Here is a 22,556-nt window from a genome sequence, read left to right on the forward strand (position 1 = left end):
TCCATAATAGAAAGTCAACTTTGGCTAAAATCGACTTCCTATTGTCAACAATAGATCTGTTTAGGTTTTTTCTGTGCCGCTCTACCATGGAATTAAACTGCATTTTAAGCTAAATCTAGCAAATATGGTCTTTATATTTTCTGCGGTAGTATTACGTATCGAAATAAATATAGGCCTTCCGCACTACTATACAAAAGTCTTACGCTTGCCTTTATCTACTTTCTTTGCGATGCGCCGACGTTGTCGAGTTCTTTCGAAATAATCTGCCAGATTATGGAGGTCATCAAACAAATTCAAAAAATGTACATAACTTAAAGTGGAAAAAATAACTCTTGATTTAATAGGGGATTCTCTTTTTCACTAAATAAAGCAAACATCCAAGTTTAATAAAGCTTAATCAGAACTTAACAATGTCTCAAATCAGCAAAAGGTTCTATTCGTTTGCATTTTGGGAAAATAAGAGTTGGTCAACGCTTCGAAAATTTTAGTTAACCCTGTGAAAACCTGTTTATGGCATACGCACCATGTATTTGTTAACAGCTCAAAAAAGGTCCGCGTTTGGACTAAGCTCTCTGATTAATTACGCTTGACAACTTGGGCTACCGCTACTTCATGAAACAAATAATAATGTCAGTTGCTACTTTAAATTAAGTTGGATTTTTTTAAAATAATACTTGTTTATTGCAATTACCTTAATGCAGCTCGTATGAATATTATAAAAAAGTTATTAAATGTAGAAAAACAAAAATTAAGCCATCAAAATTTGTAGAAGCCTCTACATCGCGGGATTGTATACTTCCAAACAACCGCGGATATATCTGCCTTTGCATATAAAATAAACGAGGCCACAAACGACAGAAAGAGAGGCTTCTGGTCACGTAATGCATTTTGCCTCTATCTTAACGGAGCCCTTTAGCGGTGGGCCAGCTCCTCTCCGTCCTTAGCGCACAACGTGCAATACATTTTCGCCGTTCTACGTAAAGTCAGAAGAACAGGCAAATAAGGCAAGCGGTGAAAGAGTACTCAATAGCTTCGTCATGGCTGGCGTCTCCTCCCTTTCTCAGTTAATTCTCTTTTCGTGTGAAGGGCTGAGCTTTCCAGTTGTGTTGATGCTTCACTTACTATTAGTGGATTGCATCCAGTCGACTTTTCTGTGGTTTGGAGTTGTGGTCACAACACGCGCAAGTAAGGGAAAGCTGTTAGGCGTTGTCGCCTATCCCCTGTTCTGATCTCGTTGTTTTCGCAATGTCCTTGGGTGGGCCTTCGACAACGTGTTTGCCTTCGAGCAGGTCGCATTAAAAGTTTGCTTTCTCTGTGCAGTACTTCAACCTTTCTCCTTCAGCATGTTTGGTCGCCTCGTTGCTCTCACCTTCGGAAAATTCGCTTAGGTGTTCGAGCCTCTGTGAGCGGACGAAGTCGAGGGCATATTAGGTCCGGCGCGTGCGCCTTCCAGTTAAGATAAATAATGCATATTTCCGTGTGTCCGATGGAGCGGCTATTGAACAGAAACAATTCAGCTGTGTAATGCTGGCAGGTAGCAAAGAAATTTCGGATCTATGTCATGTACTTAAGCGGAATTTTTAAAAGAATCAAGCGAAATGTGCTGTTGTAGCGCGGGAAACTCTGGAGAGCTGGCTTACGCGTAAGTACTAGTTAGTAGAACAGAGTAACACCGAAAAGCTTTACACATTATCGCCTACAGTAATGCTTAAAATGATGAACGGCCATGGGCGTTGCCGTTTCGCGACTTAGACGGTAACAAGTATACGTATACGTATACGTATACGCAAGACCACTTATGGTAATGTTAAGCTCAATAGAGTTGCCATTCATTCATTCATCTATACTGAACCCTACAATAAACCCTGTCGAAGTTCATTATTACAAACTATGTCTCAGCCTAAAAATTCACCACTGTAATTTGAGTTCGGGCGCTGTGGGCCAGATTGCTGTACTCTATCCAAACACATCCTTCGCAGCTGAAGTCTCGCCCTCGCAAAAACACACGAATTCCAGATTATGCAAGCTTGTTCATAACTCATTATTCTTAAAGTAATTAAGAAAAAAAACATTAATTTGAAAAGGATACTCCTGAACCAGGTATTTTCCGAACGAAACTGGATGTCCTGAGTCCACTGGCGATGGAAACTACTGATGAAAACTTTTTCCGTGACGAAACGAAGGAAATTGGCCAAATCGGAATGGTAACGTTGGAGAAGTCTCCAAGAAGACTTAGTTGGCAGAGGGAGCATCATTTCGATAAACTTGAAGCATAAAAGTCCTCAGCTATATTTTCAAGCGAATCAGAGTGTCATCTATCGTCTTCTGTAAACCTATTCCAAATCCTAATATGTAGCTTATACGAAGAACTGCTGGTAATAATTTCAATATGTACTTTTAACTCCGCTGTTTACAGCCACTACTACAATGGATGATGTATGAACTAGTAGTATCATTAATATATCGAATTGGATGTGTAGACAATATTGGAGATTGAAACAAATTACAAACTAAAACTCGAATGTATATATTAGAGATCAGAAAATACTTTATTGTTGTTTGCAATTAAAAACTTGATAATTTTACACATTTATTCATGACAAGCTTACACTCCAGCTTCAGTGTTCAAAATCTTTAATTCAACACTAACCGTCGCCCCATATCGCGTTCTCCACGATACTAACATACCTAACCGGAATTTAGACCAGCTCACCAAACTCAAGGCTGCTATGGACAGTTTTGCTACGGCTTCTTGTTGTGTATATGTCTAAGGTCAGACTTTTGACTTACACAGTTTAGTATCACGTGTAATATTTTGAACTGTACAAAAAACAAGGAATACTCGAGGCATCACACACTTTTTGGTTCGACAAGTCTATCCGAACCGTTTAGATAGGTGTCTTTGATCTTTTATGAATGTTGGAAGTCTTAAGCTACGATGTAAGATACGATTTACCCAGATATGAAAAAATGTTTTAATCGGAATCAATCTCTTCAATTTCAATTTCGTCCGGTGGGACCAGCTCCATGACAATCTCCTTTTTTTCAGGTATATTTGATACCGCATCTTCATCTGCTTCGTCCTCCTCTGGAACAAATTTTTCACTAAAACTTCTCTCCGCTGGCTGTGAAGAAAACATTGCCTTCCTAACAAAAACACAGTCATTAATAACTTTCCATTGTTCCTGGGACAAGTTTTTAGGTTTTATCTTGAACATGTATGGCAATATATCGCTAACTAAAACATCCACCGAGGCTCCTTGGATGAGGAATTGGTGACGCACTTCATCTAAACGATTTTCGACCTTCTTGCGATCCAATATCGGCTTCTTAAACGTGCCAAAGTAAGTTTTTTCTTTTGGTTTTTCTAAATGGTACATTAGGCCCCGTAAAGTTGTAGACAATCCGAATGAATTCATGCATCCTGTGGGATCCCATACAGAGCCAAAATAATCTCCAAGGGAGAACCACTCAAGACAATTAGCTGCAGAGTCGATGCTAGCATAAACATTTGAGGCATTGTTATGCAGCATCCTTATGAAGAGATCCTGTGATACACAGGTTCGATCGAACACCGCTTCTGGGTTTTCTTTCAATGGAGGCTTTTCATAACATTTTAAATGAGCGGCCAACTCATGTACAACGTTATCTTCGCGCTTTGCATATAAGATCTTGCCCAACGAATGAAAGAGATACAATGAACTATCCTTCCGTGTATCTCCCCCTTTTTCCTCTGAAAAAAATGAAGATAATCAATCCGAGTTCTTTTTCAGATAGCTTAACAAAGGTAAAACAAAGTATAATTCAAACAAATCGCGTTAATACATTACTTTCTTTCATAACGAAAACCATCTTTTAGATTGGCGTTTATACATTCGCACACGGTACGCAGCATTAAAAAAAATAAACAGCTTAAGGCAAGCCTCAGACCATTGTTGACAAATAATACGATAAAAACAAATAAAATGATGTTGCACAAATGAGGAGCTGCTCTTTAGCTAGTGCTTATCTGGCAATAAGATATATTCTAAGCTTAAGTTTATGGACTACTCTAGCTATTAGACTAGCTAAATTTGCCAATATAAAATCGTATTCAGTAATAACAGGCCTAAATTGCTACGATGTCTATTAAAAATAAAGGTCGCCCACTCAAAACAAAGTTACTTGTCTTCACGGTATAGAGACAACAAACCTTCGTGTAAATAAGTGTTATAAATAAGGGCAACAACGGGTTTTCCAATGAGAAAATTGCAACGAGATTGCCAACTATGTACGAAGATCTTCTATTTTATGTAATCCATTTGTATCCCAGTGCCACTTCCAAAAAAATTTTCGCAGTTTCCAGCAAGAGCTGCGGAATTTGTATTTGCACTTCTTCAAGCCTAACCTATTGAATTAGGCATCAATGAGGCGTCTACAGTATTCCGCACTGCTATAACAGTTCTCATAAACAAGAAAAAAGATGTAAACTCATGTCTGCATTCTGCAACCTTTGAAAAATGTCAGTAATAGGACCATAAATACGATTTTGAATGCTCAGCAATTGATCTCCAACAATATAGTTTATGTGTTTGTTCTAAAGGCCTTATACCCTTCAATCATCATACACTCAGCATGACTGGATCTTTCACCGTAGTCAGTCAGTCAGTCAGTCAGTCAGTAAGCTTTTTTCAAATTCCCAGTTTTGTGTCTATTTTGTCGGGCCTGAGAAAACCAACTACGTTCGAACATGCACTACTTAAAGCTCTCTAGATTAGACTCTAGCATTTACCAAAGGTGAACTCAAAGCGTCTACACTACGTGGACAATTTTAGTTGCGTATAAGTAGTTACTGTGCTCTCGCGTACGTTTGTTTGATTCGTTGATACTACATCCGATACAACGAAAAAAATAACTCGGCCAGCTGCTCTGTCCCATCTACTCGGTTCTTTTTCCGCGTCCGCCTAATTCTTCTATTTCAATGTTCCGACAATACTAGTGGCATGCCCTAGGTGTTCCAACACCCTGATCTAATACAAGCGCATTTGTGTTACACTCAACCTAACTTGTAGCCTGAGTTCATATTTATATTCTCTGGGACTTTCGATGCAGCTGTGCTAGCATTATGTTTCGTCAACCGGTTTCATCTAGTCTGACTGTTGCAGTTATTCTACTGCAGAGTCTGATTCTCGACACGCAGGATCCCTCACGCTGAAACTTGGTTCGCGGCTGATTTCACATCCAGCTTGATGTTAACGATAGCTGAGGTATATACTAATGCTTTTTTCCTAGCATTCCGATATAGTGATTCTAATTTCCTGACCTGGTAAATTTATTACCTCGTTTCAGCGACACTTCGTTACCTTGTTTTATCTACAACACGGCCCCATTTATTCGGTGTTCAAAGTTGATTACCTGAAGTTTTGACACTAAACCAACAATCTCGTCGTGAAAAGTTCTGACTTTTTTCTTTTCAATACCTGTTCAGAGTGATTTTTTCGCAGCCCACAAGAAAAGATGACGAAGTGGCGACAGGCCTGAGAAGCTAACAAGGGCGCATTGAACCCGATTTAACAAACTGTTGCCAGAAAACTTGCACATCACTACTTCGAGGGTCAGATGACGAGAAGAAAATGTAGGCGGAAAAGACACCGATCGTTAGGTAGATGGAAACCGTAGAAACCGTCGGAAGCAATACTAAACGGCATTAACGAAAGTAAAACTGGAAATATCAATTAGTTTAATGGAGATTAGCTCGAGCGAAAAACAACCGGCATAGATGTTACTTATAGAGCTGATAGTCGGGCACTTTGCTTGTCACTCGTTTACGGGCAGTAGCGACGAAAGAACAAAGAAGTCTCTCACGGCCAGCGCTTTCAATTGATGTCGAGACGACGCGTAGGGGCTTATAAGCCATCAATCGTCGTTCATTAAGGCTTTGGGTCAAGGTTTTTCTTGTTTGTGGTCTATTTGCTCTCAGGGCTAAACGCCGTTAGTTACGGTGGCTTAGCCGTTAGTGTTTGACTCGTCAACTAAGCTCATTAGCCTCATTCGTTTGCCAGGATGAGCTGTTGGACTACCCGCCTGTTATTGTAGGGGTCGTAAAACAGCGCTCTTTGTCACTTTTCTGCCCAGGCTCACCTGGGCGAAATAGGCTGAAACACCTTGAGGTCAGTTAAATGATAGGTCTCCGAAAGTGCAGAGAGGGTTGGCTATTAATTTTAAACAGCTTCAATTCGTAAAGCAGCGTCTGTCAATGTTTTTGTGTTCATCTGTGTACATGTTCGTAGCTAAATCTGCTCAAGTATTGACTAAAGTCATTCCTCAAGTGTCTTCCTTTTCCTAAACACGCGAGTCGTGGGCTATATTTTCCGCAATACCATATAGAAACAAGAATTTCGGTATTTTTTGCAACACGTTTACTTACCTTTATTATTTTTCTGCTCTTTCTTCTTTTTTTTACAATCGAAATTCGTGACGATTTTGGAGTCTCGCATGCTAGCTATTTGCAAAAGATTAACTGCCATGCGCAAGTCTCCATCGCAATGCTGTATTACTGAGTCTACTTCTGCTTCAGCGAGATGGCGAAAAGCCGTTCCGAACGCCTACATCATAAAAACCGCTATTATTACTAATATTAATCAACACATGCTCCTATAAGTCAACGGGACAATAATTGCTCTACTGAATACAAATCAACGAGCGTTTAACGACTCTTAAGTTCTAAATACAGATTTTACATAAGGACAACGGAGTTTCTGTAAGTTACCACAAATGCGTTACCATAGCTCAAAGTTTCGGTCAGCTACTTATTTTTTTCTAGAATTAGGTGCAAAAACCAAAATTGACCGCTGTACCTACCAAATAAGCCTGATGGATAATGCCTTTTATAGCTTTTCTTAGCAATGTAGTTGCAACAGGGTTGAATGAGATGCAACGTATACCCAGTTCAGTTTTTAATTCCGGCGGAAAAAGCTTAAATTCTCGCGAGGACGGAGTTTCACAGAGGAGAATCACGAGAGAACAACGACCTGTAGTAAGAAAATCCGCACAACCATCGTCTTAATAATACACAAAATACCACATTAATGAATCCGAGACAAATAAAGCTAAGCGGACATAACGCTACTATACAATGCCTCTTCCCTACTACGCCATACACTAATTAGTCTTTCATATATTCATGGTACGTTTTTTCCAGCTAAAATTCTTTCACTTAATATCCATATACATTTTTAAATAAATAATAGTCAGTCGAATAGAAAATGTATACTGCTGTCGATAATTTTCTGAAAAACAGACAAAAGAAAAATATATTCCGCACGCAAAATCTGTTGTTTGGTCTTTTTTTTTTTGTTGTTGGTAAAAGCAAACATTGTGTGAGTAGGTAAATGTGAAAAAATAAAGGCTAATCATAATCAACCACTTCCCGTATTGGAGAATTTTACTTCATGACAAATTGGAACTCCAGTGTCAAATTTGATAATTATAACGTCAGCTAATCTAATGATTATAGGTGGATGTTACAATAGATACGGTTTTCCTACCGATAATAGGAGTCTAGGCGCCTTTCAGTGTTTCTAAATAAGATTTCTTAAACTCTGACATTTCGTTTATCTGGACTTTCTAGGATAGCTTGTTCTATTTGAAAATCCTCAATTTTTTATTTATTTATTCAGGTATTTCACCACTGCTAGCTGAGATACATTTTCACAGTGTAATTAACCAATGCAGTGATTACTCCTTTAATAATGATTGATGTAATATGTTTATATTTCAAAACAAGGTTGTTTGGCTGCCCGCGATGTACGTGATGCTCTATGGAACCAGGAGTCGACTCACGCAATATGGCTTAAGTGAGCCGACATTATATTCATAGAAGCCGGAGTTGTCTGCGTGGCTAAAGCACATACTTTTGATAACATTACCATGGTAACCACAAACATACGATCAATTTCGGTATCGACAAATGTTCATTATGCCATTTTCAAATATGTTGGAAAAATCGTACATAAACAAAACCCTCCTTGGCAAATCTTTTAGTGGGGAAAATTTTTGTTCAGACGGTAAGATAAGTCCAAAGCGAAGGGGAGGTATGTTTCGATAATTCTGCTACTTAATATGTTAGAAGAGTTCAAGTTGCCTGCTGATCTACGCACAGTTTGCACACGCGCATAACACACATGTTACTTCGCAACGGTCGAAGTCACAGTGTCTTGCGCTTTGTAGCCTTTAGCATGTTGTAGAAGACCTGTACAGACTCTTCTTGTCCTCTACCCACCAATTTAGCTAACAAGCTTGTGGCTGTCACTCGCACGGATATGTCCTATCTTCAACATTAAACTTTTCTCCCCAGTCATCAACTGCTTGTGTGGGGTCTTCATAATATACAACTTATACTACTACGTAGTATAACTGTGCATGCTAGTACACTAACATGCTCCCTTCAGTACTTACTGACAATTATTTTTAGCAACGACGAAACGATCTTGATGTCAACCAATCGCAGCAGGGCCCAGAAAGGAAGAAGCGTTAAGAAGCAAATTTTTTATACACGACCCACTGCCTCTTATTACTCCATTAATCGCCAAACTGCATCATGTTGCCTGACAAATGAGCGTGAATAACTGGAGTGTGCCGGTCACCATCGCAAGTACTTACTCTAAACCCTTGCATATGGTTAAATTGCTTTGATCTCTGTCATTCAATAGCGTTTATTGATCATGGTACGGTGAACGAGATTGTACGTCGACTTCAGGCTCCAAAGGTCGATAAAGAAAAAAACGTTTTCAACGCCTATTCTACCTCACCTTTTGCCGAAGTCAAAAAGTTGTCGAGTATGTAGGTTTTATTTACTGAGAGGACTCTAGAGGTAAGAGTATTGCTCGACGGGATTCGGTTCAAGGGTAAGGTTTCGGACCTGAATAATACAATCCATTTCGGTTGGCCATGCAAAAACGGCAAAGATCTTGAATACGAAACAACTCATTAACAGGCCGAAAAGGTGCACTATCAACATGAAACTATTAGAGAGAAATCAAAAGCTCGGGTACATCATAGACTAGGTAATGTGCACAAGAAATCATTCTAATTCGCCCTCAACGTCTTGTGGCAGTGTGGCAGACACTATGATTAGCTTCTACACAGAATTGTTACGGATGGCCAAGAGTGGTTTCGCAATGCCTATGTGAGATACAGACATAAACAGAGCTTCGAAAGATATGCCTAGACCCAAGGTTAACTCCAATTTACATCCCACACCATAATTTGCGCTTGATAAAATTGAAAAAGTCTGGAAAAGATTAGGCTATTTACGGAAAAGGTCGTTAGCGCGGTTCTTCTTGAATTTTGTATAGCTCCAACGTTCTCCAAACCTCAAGTCGACGGATTACCACCCTTCTTGACCTTTAGCAAATTCAATTTGTAAACGTAAATTTGACGAAAAGGACGATGTTAAGAACTGGATGAATGAATCCTTCAACACCAAGCCTGTAAACCTCTGGCGACAAGGAATAGCTAAACAGGTTGAAAGACGCTAATGTTAAACAACAAGCTAATTAAAGAAAATAGTTTTGTTGTTTGCTGATCTGTCTTATTCTTTCTTGCGTGACATTTCGCTAGAACCGTTTAACTAACGCGTGCTTCAATCTGAACACATTCGCACTACAGCAAAACCTTGGTCTTTTCTAAAGCCTAATAGGTTTCAAACCTAGGCCTTGGTTCGAGACCTATTAGGGCCACCTTTTTTACTATCCAACATTTCTTGCATATTTCAATTTTGCGATAATACGCTATTTGTCGTGGTAGCTTTTTTCTATTATGTAAAAGCAAAATTAACCCATCTTTAAAAACCAAGCATTTCATCAATATCTTCATGTACTGTTGCAATTGTTCAACTTATCTCAAGATAAACCCTACTTATCACATTACGCACAGCTCGATTCAAGACTATTAGTATTAAACTTCTTTTGTCGCCATTGCACGATTCTCATAGTAGGGTTCTTCTATTCATTTGAAATATCGTAATGAATTAGTTTAGCTTAGTTACTTTAGGCACCCCATAAACTATCTTTCATGTGATTAAGTAGAACACGAAGCAACACTTACAGTAAAATATCTAATACAAGTAAAAATCGAAACTTTTTGTGAATTATTTTTTGCTTTTCGGCTTTTTTCTATTCAAGTTGCACCTTGTTGAAGTACCTCAACAGAAGAGTAATATGATAAATAAAATAAGTATTATATTTTTAAATGTAATTTAAATAATTCTATGAAACGCAAATTTCCAGTACGTTAATATGAGTAAACCTACCAAACCTTCTATATTTTCTTAAACAGTCATGGAAGTCCTCGGTGTGCTTAAGAAACGCTGAAGGAATATCTTCGAGAACAATAATTCTACGGGAATCCTCCTCAAACAGAGATTTATACCTGAAAGGTAAGAAGCACGTGTAGCGTAAGGAGAACGCTAAACCGACTGTGTTGAATGAACGTCTGTTATTATCGTAAAATACAAAAGTAGGTACAGAGCTGAGTAAAAATAAACAAAAATCAGGTTTTGTGTCCGGAAAAGCAGTTAGTTAACAGATGAAACAGATGACGTTGCAATTCTGAGCCCACTTTACTTCTAGCTATTAAACCTGTTTTCTTATAACTGTGACCTTACTTCATTTTACACGTAGGGTTACGAAATGGCCGGTACATTAAGAGTACGATTATGGATACAAAAATTAAAAAAAAATGCAATGAACCTTCTCGATCTAATAAAATAGTAAATCTTATCTAAATCTGAAATAATTTCGGCTGATGGATGTGCTAACAATCGAAGTTGCTGGGTCAGTTTAACCCATCTCAAGTAGTTTAAATGCTTGTGACAGGAAAAGCCACCACTTTCTTGAATTGATTGATGACAATTGACAACACATGGTAAACACAGTGGATGCATAAACGTTTTATGAGAGCGAAAGAAAAATTTTATCTAGTATATTACCTGCTTCCTTGGAAAAGGAATTCAGTTAAGTTATCAATAATTTTCTCCCTCGGCGCTTCATCCCAACTTACGTATTTCCATCCATCCTCAACGTATCCGCTGGCTCCTACCGTCAACTGGAATTTATTCACCATAAAATAAGAATACGGTAAACGTAATATTATTGGTATAATGTTTATTTTGAAACATTAAATTATTTGCCACATCATAAATCTGTTTTTACCTAGATCTTACTTTATAAGCTTTAAAATAATCAAGTTTTTTTGGCCTCGAATTGTGTCCTAAATGAGATCTCTGACAGTACACTTCTTTGGCTTAGTCTAATATATGAACACAGATGCGTGGCGCGTCTAAATGGAGAATTGCTTGGTACCTTGCTTTTGAGATTGTATCTAGACAAAAATAGATATTTTAAGACTTAGTTCTGCTTGCGGGGAGATGTCGTATCGTTCCTAAAAGTCACGTCTGTTAAACATAACTATCGACGGTGGTTACAGCTTCAATTCGCACCATACTCCGTTCCTTTTTTAATCTGCAAGTAACTCTTCAGTAGGAGCCGTCCATAAACTGATATATGTAAATGTCAACTTGGCATAGCGTCGTTTAAATACGCTACACAGAGACCAATTTGGGACTCACAGTAGGCTGAAGTTCTTAAAAACGCATAGGGTCGAAACTGCCGAAAATTCAAAAGGTGCAAGAAGTTTTAAGACGACAAATTCTTACAGTTTATTTTCTCAATTGAGCTTTAATATTATCTTGATCTTGATATATTGATTGATATTATCTTCTCTAAAATGGCCGTTATATTCTGCATAAAAATTCGGGTATATCAAGAAACAATTTATAAACCCCATTCAATTATTTTTTAGCCTTTGCGAACTCCTGTAGTGGTATCAATGGCGAGACACTAAAGTCAATTATCAGTATTTTTCGCCCAGAAATCACAAAGGTTCCGCAGTGGAAGGATTATGATGTAACCGAAAAAACAACAGAAGATCACCAACAAAAATGATGCGCGCTTAGTTTAGTAATATTCTTGTAAACATAAAAAGTGTTTGCTTTATATTCGGTTTTAATACTTTTTCGACCACTCAATTTGTATATATATATTTACGTTTGTCAAGAATATCCCGTTGGGGTGTTCCCGAACCTGGTCCTGGTTCCTCTGTAGCCTCATTTAAAATGCTGTAGACCATTTATTAGAGAATTATTACAAGAAGCTTTTCGCCATACGTGCACGGCGTATGTACATCAAGCACATTTAAAAAAAATTTCGGCCGGAAAAATACAACGGAAACTTCAGAGCTCATCTATACCGTTAAAAAGCGCAGACGCAACAACCGCTTTATTTCGATCAGGTCATTAACGAAGAAATTTCAGTTACCATGTCCGAACGGTCATGAACACCTCAAGTATAAGTCGTAATTTTGGGAAAGCTGACGCCTTCCAAGGCCAATAAAATTAAGGTCGCTGTCATTTGCGTTTCTGCTTAGCGAAGGAACAGGCCGTCTTCATCTCTTTTTCGACGACAAAACATTTTTGATATAACTGTTAGCTGTTGAAACGGTCTTTGACCTGCACACAAATCAGAGGATGTGCTTGCTGTGTTTGAAAGCAATTTATCAAGAAACTTGGAATTTGATGTTCAATGAAGGATAGGTTATCTCAGCATACTTTTCCTGAAGAGGTAAAAACATTACCAGCAAGCAAATTTAGCTTACGTGTTCTAGAAAATTTTACGCGACTATGAATTACACGTCTCCGAGAACAATAGTGCATCCGCTTATGCAAGCTTGTTAGAGCAGGACTGGCTGCTTGGGCATATGGTCGTCTTCTGTAATAAGCGCATATGGCCGCTGAAATGCTTGTTGTTTTGAACCAATTGGATTTATTATCGTTCGTAAGGAGCTGTTGAACGAGTTTCGGTATGACAATGTCCACTTGCTCACTAGAAACCGTGGGTTGGGCCCGAATTATACCGAAATGGCTATCAGAAGTGACACGTTTAGCACGTGCAAAACAGTTGAAATGCAAGCTTTTGTCTTAGAATCAAAAGAAGAAAATTGTGACAAGTATTTTTTGCATTTCTACATGAAACCAAATGAGCAACATTAAGGAAATTATGTAGAAACCGAATCTGAGTTCTCTCAAATTTCTTGTTGGGTAACTAATAGTGTATGTGTTTAGGCATCGTTACGACGGCTTTTTTTGTTCCTTAGTTCCGGTCGACTTTTTCCGATGGTTTATTGTAATCTTGTTAGTTGTTGGCAGTAAAGATCTGGGTAAATTGTCAACGATTCCATTCCAATACCACTTAACGTATTTTGTTTATATGGTTTCAAAGGCATCTAGCTATAAAAGCGGCCGACACCCAATGAGGTCGAGATGTGCCAGGAAGTTCTCTACTCAGCTTATAGCAACAAATTAATTTACTATGTATTCGTCATTACCCTTCCTGTTCCTCTTGTATCAATTTATTTTTACTTTCCAGAAATTTATAGGCCCAGTACTAAAGAACTCGCTTTTGTTACGGCTAAAATATACGGTTACAAATTTTACCTACTACTGATGAGAAACTGGGGTAATCTATAGGCGTGAGGTTTGTAAAATATGATGGGTGCAAAATATCTTAAACTCCTGCAAAGCGGCGGTTACAACCTCCACCATGTGCGACCTGGCCTTGTCATGGAGAAATGAAGTTTACCTCGTCTATTAGGTTTTTGCTGTTGGTTAGGCCCATTCGATCGAACCAACTGCCATTTATAGATCCTTCTCGGCCATTTGGACTCTCTCAGACATTTCCCAATGCATACAAGCCTTCCAATTCAATCAAACACAAATTATGGCCATTTCGAAGTGGAGTGTGGTGTTAACTCGGCGTCTAGACGTATCTTCCGAAGTTATGCTTACCTATATTCTATTACGACGTAGAAATGCCACTTCTGACAAGCTGTAACAAGTCTGCGTAAAGACATACTATGGCGACTGCGCGAGATGTTGAAGGCGAATTAGAAGCAGCACTCTCTCACGCGCTTTACCCACTTCATGTCACACCCAGGCTTTTAATACATAATCAACTTCCGCAGACTCATAATGCCTGACAATAGCCTATGTTCGCAGCTTATCTTATTGGCCAAGTCATGAGTGAGCTATCATCCGAGGACCTCATCGACTTTGGATGGCCGAAGGGTCTGTCGGAGCAGGGGTATACCCAACTAAGATTCCATTTTGAGACGCAATAAACTCCTTCAGACAATCTTTTCTGTAATCCAGTCCTTGCTGTACATGGCACGAATGGCTTAAGATTATTCGACAGTTTTCTGCTGACAACAGTTTTGCTGAAAGACAAAATAGAACACTTTTCCACCTGAAGCCTCTGTCTTTGGAGCCTAAAGTCAACGCGAAATTCCGTTCACCAATCGTTGAAATTATACAATTATACAAATGAAAGCAAGCACTTTTGGATGGTATACTGAAGTAAAGAAGAAGAAAAGCAGACATCTAGAGAAGGTTCTTACTGACGCACTAATTTCCTTCGCTTCGCGGCCTAAAGCACTCATCATAATTCTGAAAATATTCCTTGTTTAACCTGCGATTAGCTCTGTAGTAGTAACCCTGCATCAAACACATCTGTGAGTGCACATGCATTAAAACATCGCTTGGAAATAAATTTGACGCTAACAGCACGCCGAAATATCTAAAATAACCGCCGAAATAACCAAAAACTCTAAAACCCAAAAAAATAGTTAAGTTTTGGAGCTAATGCGAACGGCCCAATTCATAGTAGATATTCCCCTTTCTATTACAGCGGCCAGCTTTCATATAAAATATCCGTGATTATTAAAAGTAGCCTTTTGTAAAAGTTGGTGAACCTAGAAGCTCTTTTAACTTAATTCCTATTGACAAGCCTCCCTTTTCTCTAGTGAAATATTTTACGCACATTTAAAAAGTTGTGCGCAAGTTGGCAATAACGTAAACCGTTATTTTCGGGCAAAAACACCTTATGATTTCTGTGCTGTTCTCACCTAGCTCCCAAACAAAAAAAACGCCTGATTCCATTATGACGCATTTGTGATTTTCTTCTAGAGAGAGATGGGGTGCTTTCATTGCTAAGAATAACTGGTGAATAGATTCGTTTAGCCAATTAGATATATTTTTCCGAAAGTTAATTGCTTTCAGTCATTGAGTGGGACGCTAATTTGGGAAAATCAAACCTTTCCAAGATTTGCTCGACTAAACGAGATTGTGATTCATACCGAAATTATCAGGAATTCATAAACTAACCTAATATTAAAAAAATCAATTAAAGTGGTGAAGCACATTACGCTAAACAGGGTAGCAAGATTCCAAGGAAATTTCAATGGAATAGCGGATGAGATTGATTTTACATGCACAGGTGGAATAAGGTTTGTTTATGTGTGTATTGGCTATTTTAAAGTAGAGGTCAACAACTTATCCAACGAAAAATATCCGTTTAGTGTGGAAACGAACAGGAGAACGGGACAATTCGGAGCGATAAAGTAAAGAAGTCACGTAAAAAGTAACGCTGTAATGGAGCCATAAGTTAAACTGTATGCGATGAGTCACTCGAACAAGGAGATAGAACAACTGCAGCAATGAAATGGGTCCACTGAATAAAGATAATACACTAGCCGAATCAGGCAAAAAAAAACTGTGAACTAACTGCAACGGAATAACGGACTTGAAGCTGCGATTTCTCAGGAGAATTGCAAGCACGTTTATGTAAAAGTGAAGGCCTGCAATGGAACTACAGTTTATACTAGGCTAAGTGTAACACGAGCTAAATTCGTTCACATCAAAGTGGGCTGATAAAGTAACTGTCGAAAGGTGACGGGTTAGACTGAGCAGAGTAATTACAGTGGGGATTCTTTTAGTTCATAGAATAACTTCTGCTGCTATCAATCATTTAGAATCACGAGTCCCTCTAGCATTATCTGCCTATATATGTTTATATATTCGACGTTAGCAAATGTGTATATATATATATACATATACATATGCATTTTCCCAAATCCGAATCAACCAATTAAAAGGACACTTTTTTCTTATTGGGATCCTGAGTTTTCGTTTGTCCTCTTGAAAAGGCAAACCCTTAGAGTCGCGAGCATTGACGGATCGATGCGAATGTTTTACTTTTTTTTTATTTTAGTAGAAGCCTCCCAAGAGATGGTATTCAGAAACCTACTCCGATAAACAAATCAAATTTTGGGTTTTGTCCTAGATCTTTTGCGAACTAGTCCTTTTGAGTCTAACTTAACGAAATGCATTTGTTGAAACTCAATAACTTGTGAAAGTTGGCGACTTTGACCTTCCATTTATTTACTGGTGACAAATAATTACACACCTTTTTAAATCGCGCTTTAAAGTGTCTCCGAGGATAAAATGTGCAAATATATTCAGCGATATCGATTAGCGCGGTATTAACGGAAAAATGAAAAAAATGTCTTTTTTGACTTCAATAATCGATTCTATTGTCTGGACTTCCGTACATAACTTATATCCTAGTTACCACAGAAACATCGTTTAGGAATCAACTTGCTAGCTTGCAATTTTCCCACGAGTCGACCGTAACTAAAAATGGCATGGCAAAAAGTGAGTGAAGTCGACTATAAATATTTATATTACATCTTACCCTCGTTACCCTCTCTAGATACCTGGTGTAATCTTGAATTATATTTCTGTCTATTACAGTTCATTACGTGGCTTTTTACGTATTTTAAACGAAGATGGTTTAGGCTACACATAATAAATATTAATGCATCTCCCGACTGATTTTTCAATATGGTGACACTTTTTGCTATTGTCGTTGTTGATTTTATATATATATATATATATATATATATATAGAGTTCTCTCATATTTCTTGAATTGCATTTTTACGACGAATTTTACGGCCTGTAGCCGGTTGTGCTTAAAAAACGAGTACAAAAAAAAAAATACTTTTTTTTGTATGCTCCGCCCAAATTCAATAAAAAGGACCGTTGCTAGAAGCGCATAGTTTTGAGGTACGAAATTTGGCTAACTTAATATCAGTTATTTTCTACTCACTTCAACAGGTGCGATTTCTGGTCTGTAGCTTGCTTACACACATAAAGCTACTTAAGAATTACAGAAATGCTGGTGTCTCTTACCAGTAACGCGTAGAACAGAATGCTAAAGGTTATATTAGGCCAGTTTATTAAAAAACTACGTCATATTTTTTGCATCTCATAGATAGGCCATAAAATAGATGCTACTTGCAAAATGGACTATTACATGACATTGACCTAATCTTCTTATCTCGAAAAGCGACATACCGCCTTATATACACAGTAGGTAATACTTCTGCGAACAACAAGAATAAAAACAAAAATCGTCGCATCGACAAATCTTATACGAAATTTGTTATAATTTTGTTAAGATATAGCGAATATTGTCTTTACAGAACATTTGTGGCAGATTTTAGATCAACATTCTAGGTACTTCACGTAAGATAGTAGAAGATAGCAGAACTGTTCTTCGTTTTTATTTATTTTTTAATCAGACAACTTTTAGTTGTTTTTTTGGTTATTTCTATTGAAAAGTTTGGAATAAGGTTCTGCGTGTGGACATCACGAGCGCAAGTTTAAACAATATAATTTTTTTGTCCACAAAGAGCACTTTTTTTAATTTTACATAGTAGCCATGGTAATCGATTGCGTTGAAAATGTATGCCAACTTTGTCGGATAACTTTCCAACTTCAACAGACCAAAGAATTTAAGTAGAAACATTTAAGAAAAATGTCAAATGTCGAACAGTTCTGCGGTGCGGTTACCCATATTTTGACGACAAACCAGGCCGCAAATGTGCGATATAAACCCTAAATATGGGAAAACTTATAAAATACAGAAAGTGCCCAAAGCTAGTACCTCTGTATGCATTCTCCTTACTGTAATGAATAGCACTTTCTGCCGCAAAAACAAAAAACAAAATAAAAATTTGTTTTATGATTTTCTTTGATCAGTTTAGCACGGATGTGATCATATATATACTTACGGGGTGCATCCATTCTTTTACGTGCACTCCATTCTCCTTTGCAAGAATTTTGAGGGTAACTGACTTACCACTACCCGTGGGACCCAAAATTAATAAAATCGGCGCTTTACCTGAAATTCCAATATGAAGAGCAACATTAAATATCTTTAGAATCTTTAGTTCTTACTTGGTTCTATTGAAATGACAATTTCTCTTCGAATGCAGCACATTAACCTATATATGCCATACTTCACATAGTAATTAAAATATATAAAAACCAGATATGAATTACAAAGTTGTATTAGGAAATAAATCGTAAATCGTTCCTCTAATACTGAAAAGGGCTATGTGAATTAGGATTCACCGTAACAAAAAATGGAATCATCAAGTATATAACCTACCAGAGTTTTTCTTCAATTCGGAAACTAAAGTGTTGTGTTTCAGCCACTCATTGACCTCATCGATTTTCTTCTTATGTACTGCCAACTCATCTCTACTGTGGGGTTCAAAACGTTCACACCATGTCCCATCTTCTGAAAGCTTTTTAACTTTTTTAATACGATTATCAGCAGTTCCAAACGACTCGGCTCCTCGTTTCTTGCTGACAGCCGGCTTAGGTGTACATAAAAGTGAACTCGATCCCCATCTTGACATCTTCAACTGTAAGTAAAAATCGAACATTTTGTAATATTATTTTTATATTTCTGTAATATGAGCTTCTTACATAAAATCGTACTGGATACTGATCATCATGAAATGGACATATCGTACACATCAAAAACACTCTATTCTGACTATATGGTGGTCAATAGAACCTATAAAGCCGACATCGTTAAGCAATGACGAACGGCCTTATTAAACGGGTAGAGATGCTGTAGGGTGTGCCACAAAGAAGCAAACAAACAGCCATTTATCAGAACCAATAAGGGAACGTGTTCAGGAGAAAAAGGAATCGGGACATGACAAATAGTGTAGCGAGAAGCTTAAGTTCACAAAGGATATAAAGATACTACACATTTTGTCGAATATACAAAAACCAGAGCCGCTTGATAATATCCAAAAGGAATGCAGCACTAACTAAGGAAGGAACGTAAATAAACAAATGAGAGAAGTACTAGAAAGGGGTAAAGACAGCATTAAAGGGAAAATAAATCAACACAATGAATGCGAACACAGAGAAATCGGTAGATGTGAAATGAAGTCAAACCACTTGAAAGGTAGACAGTAGGAACATAAAACGACTCGTGGAGAAGGTAGAAAGACATGAAAATTAAAAAAAATACGCCTATCTGGCCTTTTACATAAAAGTTCATTTAATCTGAGTCTACTTTTTAATTAATAACTCTTCCAACAAAAAGAGTTGCTTCAATTCCAATATAAGGTAGTCATAATTCAAAACTAAAATATCATCAGCCGGTGAAAGTTACAGGTGCGGTATATTGAATCCATGCCGAAACTGAATGGCATAGGCAGCAACACGAGATCAAACTACAAGCGATCAAAAAGGCGATAAGACAAAAAATTAAGACAGAGTTTCAATGGGGATTTGGTCCGCACAAAGCAATTCTGCTGTATAGATACTACACGTTTTACGTTACGTTTTACAACCTTATAAATACTGTACAATAATGGATGCCTTGAAATAGGAATTAACGATGTTGCGAAATGGCGCAAGAAAGGCAATATGCTACAATTGTTTTCAAAACTTTAATAGTATGGTTGTATTACTTCAATCAGAGGACTGTTTTTATTTAAAAAAATCTTTATCGATGTACTAAACACAATGATCTGGTAGAATTAGTCCTGGTTTAGCAATCTAGGGATTGCAGGTTGAAATGAAGGCTAACATAAGTTGAAGCCCCAATTATAGTTAAGCGTATTTCCTGTTTACAGCACAACTCTTCAGATTTTATACTCTAGAGGTTAGGTGTACGTTAACTTGTATAAAAGTCTTGCTAGTTCTAAATGTGTATACTATTGCGAGCTGTGAAAATTATTTAAAAAATATATAAAAGCTATTCAGGACGTTCTAGCAAAATAATCGCCAGGTAAATGGACCACTAAGAATGTAGATTTAAAAAAAAACTACAAAAACAGATTTTGCTAATATTTAACATGGTAGACATGAATAGGATAAATAAGTAGTATTATTACAGACAAATCAGTCAAAACAGTGATCTCACTGTCCTCGTATTGTTCGGTAGATTGGGCTCATTATAAGATAACCTACGGGTCTTCACGAAAAACTGCTAAGTATAAAGTGGTTTGCGATAGATAAGCTCTCCATAGAACCGTTATTGCACAATTAAGCGCATAAAATTTTCTAGTCTGTCATAACTTGCAGTAATCTTTTTTTGAGGATAAAAGCTAACAAACTTTTTGTGCGTTCATCGACCAAAATTTTATATCATCTACAGAAGCCAGAAAGGAAATCTCACATGATTGATTATCCAGCAACTCGAGGTGCGCTTGAATTTTTTCCAATACACTTCACTGTTTTAAGGCTATTGCAGAGTCAACCGGCCCTAGTTTTAATGGCATGCCTTAAGAGCGCAGAGTAGTAGGACCAACTTGACCAGAGTGAACTACTGACCGTTTACAATAGAGTTATCTACTCGTATAGAAAAGTTGCGTTTGTGATATAGTCATAAATGACAATGCTTTCCTCAGGACTGTGCCTTTAATATACAGACATTAATCAAATGAAATCAAGTTTACCTTTACTAAGCCAAGAGACTTAAAACATTTATATTATAACAATGGTAACAATATTAACAATAGTTTTATGTTAAAATTGTCGTACAAATGTATTTTCTTTCTTTATCTATGGCAGAAGTAAATATGGACCATCAGGTTTACGTTATATATAAGTGTGAACATGTAGCTTATGCTATGGTAATCTACATACTGTAATGTGATCTTATGTAACTTAAGCATGCATACTGCATTACTCTACACATTCACTCTCCTCAGAGATATTGGATTAAATATATAAATAAATGATTTTTATGAAAATTTTTCTGATAGCCTGCCAGAAAATTGTCAGTTAAATGGGTATTAATAAGATAATCGCATTCTAAAAAAGGAGACTGTACAAAAAGATATGGGCAGGTAGAATAACTGTTATAGGCTGATACGAATATAAAAATAGTATACTTCATGACGCTAAATGTTTTTGTTAGCTATACAATGCACATAATACGCCATTGTTACATAGTATGTAGTTAACGCGATATTATCTCGATAGTTGTGTGACCTCGGTCTACTCGGGAAGACTTTTACAAGTTCTTAAATAGGTAAGCACTCGTTATGGTCGACTTCATACTACACAACTAATTTTTCAATTTTTCTTTCACAAAAACACAATGTTCTCTTAAGGAACCTGATATACGATCAACTTCTTTGTTTTTGTTAGCTGAAAACGAGCAAATTACCGCAAACGATTCAAGTGTACGGTGCCCGTAAACCCTACATTTCTTTGCGCGGATCTGACATGTAATGCAACTATGTTCTCTCATGTGAACTTGCATATTGTTTAAACTGGGTAAGTTAGAGCATTGTAGGTCTCATGTAATTCTGTTTATCGATGTATGGAAGCCACGTGTGAGGTCCATGAGCTGTGGGTTAAGTGTTCCTTCTCGAAAAAATGCAGATAACTGAAAACGAAGAAATGTTTCACATAATCAAATAATAAACATGCATGTGATACATTAGTAAGGTTTAATGTGACTAGGATAAACTCAAATAACGGGTTCACATAAATACATTTCGCATTCTTAGTAATTGGTGACCCTGCTGCGATGTAAGAAGTTCAAGTTCACACAATAAGGAGAAATAATATGATACGTATATATTATAAAGGTCTGTGAACATTTTTCAGCAACAAAAGTAAATATGTACACCTCTTTATTGGCTTAGAAAAGATCTTAGCAAACGAGCATATTAGCGCTTATGTCAGGAGCGGCCGCTTATGTTAGGATTGACACTTACGTGAAATTGTTTTAACTGTTTGCTGGCACTGATACTGTATCTGGCAATCTCTAATAAAACAGTTTGTGTACTGCCCTCCTACGGAGTTCTCTCGTTCGGCAAATCAAACGCTTTGAAGCGAAAAAATTATATTTAACGAGAACATGTGTATCCAGTCAATGGAAGAAAATAAAAACTCTTCACTAATATCTGTATCTAACCCTATTCAAATTAGAATAGGAAAAGATTACTCCTCTTTCTTGTATGGTATCTTCAAGAACGCGGTATTCAAAGAGATAACCTACCTTCACAAGCCGCAGTCACTGCAGCTAAATTTTAGCAGTAAATAATTCCTTGCTTTATTTCTGGTATCGCTCACACACGACCCAAGCTAATGATCATATAGTCTTCAAATGTGAGCAAAACACATACTTGAGAAATACATCTTATGAAGCTAATAACAACTACTTTTGTTCATTTCGGGATCTTACTTTGTTTTTGTTTGTACTCTCCCACGTTTGCTGATCATGATGATGTTAAACGATGTTCGATGCGGCTGACTTCTCACTGTTCGCATTCAGCTGGCAACGGAATAGAACA

The 22,556-nt window shown here is 37.4% G+C and overlaps 1 protein-coding gene and 1 long non-coding RNA gene across 7 annotated transcripts; one reads left to right on the plus strand and one right to left on the minus strand.

The window, feature by feature from the left end:
* The first annotated feature begins 851 nt into the window (after positions 1-851).
* Positions 852-6,585, plus strand: LOC147757702 (uncharacterized). The gene is made up of 2 exons (XR_015322518.1): positions 852-1,642; positions 2,101-6,585. It is a non-coding gene; the product is annotated as an uncharacterized LOC147757702 (long non-coding RNA).
* Rad17 (Rad17 checkpoint clamp loader component) lies at positions 2,527-22,538 on the minus strand. Of its 6 annotated transcripts, none has more exons than XM_086982030.1 (9): positions 22,262-22,491; positions 21,516-21,643; positions 18,389-18,647; positions 18,009-18,118; positions 10,970-11,085; positions 10,292-10,410; positions 6,841-7,010; positions 6,407-6,584; positions 2,527-3,733 (listed from the first exon to the last, which is right to left on the minus strand). In XM_086982030.1, exons 3-9 carry the CDS (start codon positions 18,639-18,641, stop codon positions 2,976-2,978), a joined length of 1,704 nt encoding a protein of 567 aa, XP_086838156.1. In that variant the 5' UTR covers positions 18,642-18,647; positions 21,516-21,643; positions 22,262-22,491; the 3' UTR covers positions 2,527-2,975. The 6 variants fall into 6 exon arrangements, with proteins under 6 accessions (XP_086838156.1, XP_086838155.1, XP_022649017.1 ...); XM_086982029.1 differs by having other exon boundaries at positions 21,460-21,643; XM_022793282.2 differs by having other exon boundaries at positions 21,422-21,643.
* Between the last annotated feature and the right edge of the window lie 18 nt (positions 22,539-22,556).

The sequence above is a fragment of the Varroa destructor genome, unplaced genomic scaffold (assembly GCF_002443255.2).
Source record: "Varroa destructor unplaced genomic scaffold, Vdes_3.0 BEIS01000002.1, whole genome shotgun sequence".
NCBI lineage: Eukaryota > Metazoa > Arthropoda > Arachnida > Mesostigmata > Varroidae > Varroa > Varroa destructor.